This window comes from Apis dorsata, unplaced genomic scaffold (assembly GCF_000469605.1).
Source record: "Apis dorsata unplaced genomic scaffold, Apis dorsata 1.3 scaffold_381, whole genome shotgun sequence".
In the NCBI taxonomy this organism is placed as follows: domain Eukaryota; kingdom Metazoa; phylum Arthropoda; class Insecta; order Hymenoptera; family Apidae; genus Apis; species Apis dorsata.
Genome location: NW_006263643.1, coordinates 751,376 through 754,991, shown reverse-complemented (window position 1 = coordinate 754,991; position 3,616 = coordinate 751,376). Strand labels below are relative to the sequence as shown.

Below are 3,616 nucleotides of genomic sequence, written 5' to 3'. Positions count from 1 at the left end.
ACCAATATCAACCACATCAATGTCATTTGTGTCGTGGCAGGTCAATACTGAGATCTGCGAGTACATAAGACAACGCTGCAAATAAGGCAGTCCCTCTATCGAGAGCTTCTGGATCCTCGATCAACATAGTATCCGCGTTCGTATGATGGTAATAGAAGTATTTATCTTCTTGATTCCAGAGTACATCCTAGTATACCTTATCCAAAAATCCAAAAATCGATATCGGGTCCTTGGCTGGGACTGCGAACCTTCATGTTTCCCAGAGGAGAGCAAAGGCTGAAAAAAGTGAAACAAATTGAAAAAAATGAAATATTTGCTTGTCACAATATTTTTAATGAATTAATTAATATCATATTATAAACTAACTTCATAATCCTTTGTAAGATACATCCAACTATATCTGTACCGGTATATTCAATGCCCAAAGGCGCAAACGTGCCTGCATCCGATTCCATTACAAACTGTAAGTTATTTTGTTCAGACTTATGTATCTTGATGAAATTCAGAGCTCCTAGGCTTCCCACTTCTTCGGCTGTCCACATGATCAATCTATCATTAAAATTAATTTTCAAATAATTTAATTAAGTATCTTAAATTTTAGTATTTTTTGTTTTAAAAAATTATAAATGAATATAACGATATATTATAATATAAATATTATAATATTTATTATATTATAATGTAATAAAGAATTATTAGAAATATTCTTAATTAAAAACGATGAAACAATGTGATTAAAAAATTGTAAGAATCGACATAACTGGAAATTTTTCATTTAATTTCATCAATCATAAATCAACATTATATAATTGTATATTTTTTTATGTTAATTAATATCGACAACTTGTCACAATATTTTTTTTTATCTTCATTCATTCAAACAAAATCTTCTTGCAATATTATTTTAGATGAAAAAAAAATTAATTCGTTTATAATATTTATATATTGTCATATATGAATACAAAATATGAATTGATTCAAGAAAGATTATAGAAATGAAAATATTAGTTTTAAATAATTTATTATATTCTATTTTAATCCATTCTAGTTAAAATAATTTCTATATTTTATATCTATTGAATAAATTTTTTTAAATTAGTATTATAAATATTTTTAATATAACTTGAGTATTATTAGTTTAAAATTAATCATTCAATTTGAATCTTATTTTATACTCACCTAACTGTTCGTCGTGGTCTGTAATTAAGATGTTTTAATAATTTCACAGCCTGCCACGAAATGAATATACCACCACCGTCATCCATTGCTCCTTGGCCAACATCCCAGCTATCGATATGGCCAGAAACAACGACAATCTTTTCAGGATTTGTGGAACCTTGGAAATCGGCAATTGCATTTCGCGACACTGTGCATGGCAGATTTTTCGCTTCCATTTTCAAATTGATTTCAAGCATTTCACCTGAAACAAATAGAAAGTACGATTGAGACAGAATATCTGTTTTTAAAAAAATTAAATTGTTTAAAAACAATTAAGAATTTCGATATTTCCAGAATAATAAAAAATGTCTCAAAATTCACGCAAAAAATAATTTTAATAAAAAACACAGGTTTATGATTAAAAATTGTAAATTTTTTATTAATTTATAAGATATAGAGTTATGTATGGAATAGTATTTCGGGTAAATAGCCTCTACGGCTTTGCTGTCACATACATACTCTTTTTTTTTGAAATTTTTCATTTTTGCATAAATGTGGGTGAATTTCGTTGAGAAAACGCTCAATTTCCTTCTCCAAGGAATATAATAAAGAGTTATAAAGTGAATGATCGTAGGCTTATATACCTTAAATTTCAAAAAACTAAAGAAAGGAGTCAAATGGCGTTAAATTGCACGATTTGGGCGGTCAATTCTGATCACCAAAACGAGAAATTATAAGAAATGACTCGTGCAGTAATTGAATTGTTTCTCGGGCTATATGGCATGTAGCATCATTTTGTCGAAAATATAATAATCAATCATATGTCGTCCACATCTATCTTGCAATTTAGATACGAAAAAATGGATTATCATGTCACGATAGCGAGCACTATTTATATATACTGTTATTGTCTGACCAATTTCTGCATTTTCGAAAAAGAATGATCTGATGATGCTTCCAGCCTAAAATCTGTATCAAACAATTGTGAATCCATTTGTTTCTCAACAATCATTTTTGGATTTTCTGAATCCCAAATGCGACAATTTTGTCGATTAATCAATTCATCAAGATGAAAATGAGCCTCATCGCTGAAAATGATTTTGTTCGAAAAACTTTCATTATTTTTAAAATATTGCTCAATAATGAAAACGCGTTGTTCTTTTGTGTAGCGCTTCATTTTTAATAATTCTGAATTGTCAGCAGTCACGTTGTCTTTTTTTTATCGTTGACAACACTCTACCATACAAATGGCGCAAAATTCAAATCTTTCATGAATTTTGAGACACACATTATATATACATTTTTAAAATTTCTAAAGATATTTAAGATTTTAAAAAATTTTTAATTATCGATTCAGATTCGAACTTATAAATGTAATTTGAAATATTTTAAATCTAATTATTCAATTAAATTTAATTAAAATGATAAGATATTATGAAAGAAAGGATAATAGATAATTATTAATTGTAAAATAAGACATATCATTTTTCATGAATAATAATGTCGAAATGGATGATTAAATTCTTAAGTTAAGAAAGTTAAGAAAAATTGTAGAAATTCAAAATTATTCATATTTATTATCTTAAAATTACTATTATTGATAATTTAAAACTTTTGAATGATTTTTACCTGTGTTCTTTATTCAAATCACATTATTATATAGAATGTTAAAACATCATAGAAATATTATGGTTAAAAATTAGATAATATGAAAAATATATTATAGATTAAAGTAGAAAATATTATTTTTGGATAAAATTGAGGAACAGTTGAGGTATTTGAATGATAACATTATATAGATAATATCCTAAAAAATTTAATTGTGATAAAATACTTAATCTAAAAGATTTGCAAATATTTAGAATTATTCATATTTATTATTTTAAAATAACTATTGTCGATAATTTAAAAATTGTAAACAATTATTTACCTCTATTCGCCATTCTTCTCAACAAAGTAGCATCTTCGATAGTGATGGAGGCCACTGGAATTTCAGTCACATTCTCACTGTACATTTGCTGACCCGTGTGCGGAGAATACAACGAATATGGCGTAACTGATCGAACTAGAGCAGCGACAGCCCCATATTTCGATGCTTGCCTCGCTCCATTCGTTCGATACTCTACGGTTTCATCGTATGAAACAAATTTCTGATTATAGACGACGATTTTTCCAGGTATCTAAAAATTATCAAAGAAAAAAAAAATAAAAATATTTGAAAGAAATGAAATAATATTATATTTCTATACAATTTTTATATTTCTAAAAATGCGTTTGCTTCGTCTTTTCTGCTGTTCAATTCTTCGAAACTGTCCACTACAATGGCCTTTGCCGTTATACCTTCGGGTGGGGTACCAACGCTGGTGCCTAATCCCAGAATAGCAATATTCAATTGCCTTGGTTTCAAAAGAGTTGCAGATTCTCTTCCTCTGGAAAAATAAATATTTTGATCATTTAC

At 27.7% G+C, this 3,616-nt stretch overlaps 1 protein-coding gene across 2 annotated transcripts in view; it reads right to left on the bottom strand.

Annotated features, from left to right (window-relative positions):
• Position 1: 1 nt before the first annotated feature.
• The window catches only part of LOC102679959 (carboxypeptidase Q-like), an 11,706-nt gene continuing 8,091 nt past the window's right edge, over positions 2–3,616 (bottom strand). Inside the window, exons 3-7 of one of the 2 annotated variants that reach the window (XM_031512026.1) lie at positions 3,437–3,587; positions 3,089–3,338; positions 1,180–1,420; positions 367–549; positions 2–276 (exon numbers count right to left, since the gene is read on the bottom strand). In XM_031512026.1, the coding sequence (XP_031367886.1) occupies positions 198–276; positions 367–549; positions 1,180–1,420; positions 3,089–3,338; positions 3,437–3,587 (904 nt within the window). In that variant the 3' untranslated portion in view covers positions 2–197. The remainder of the gene's footprint in view (positions 277–366; positions 550–1,179; positions 1,421–3,088; positions 3,339–3,436; positions 3,588–3,616) is intronic. The other variant, XM_031512025.1, reaches the window with a different exon arrangement.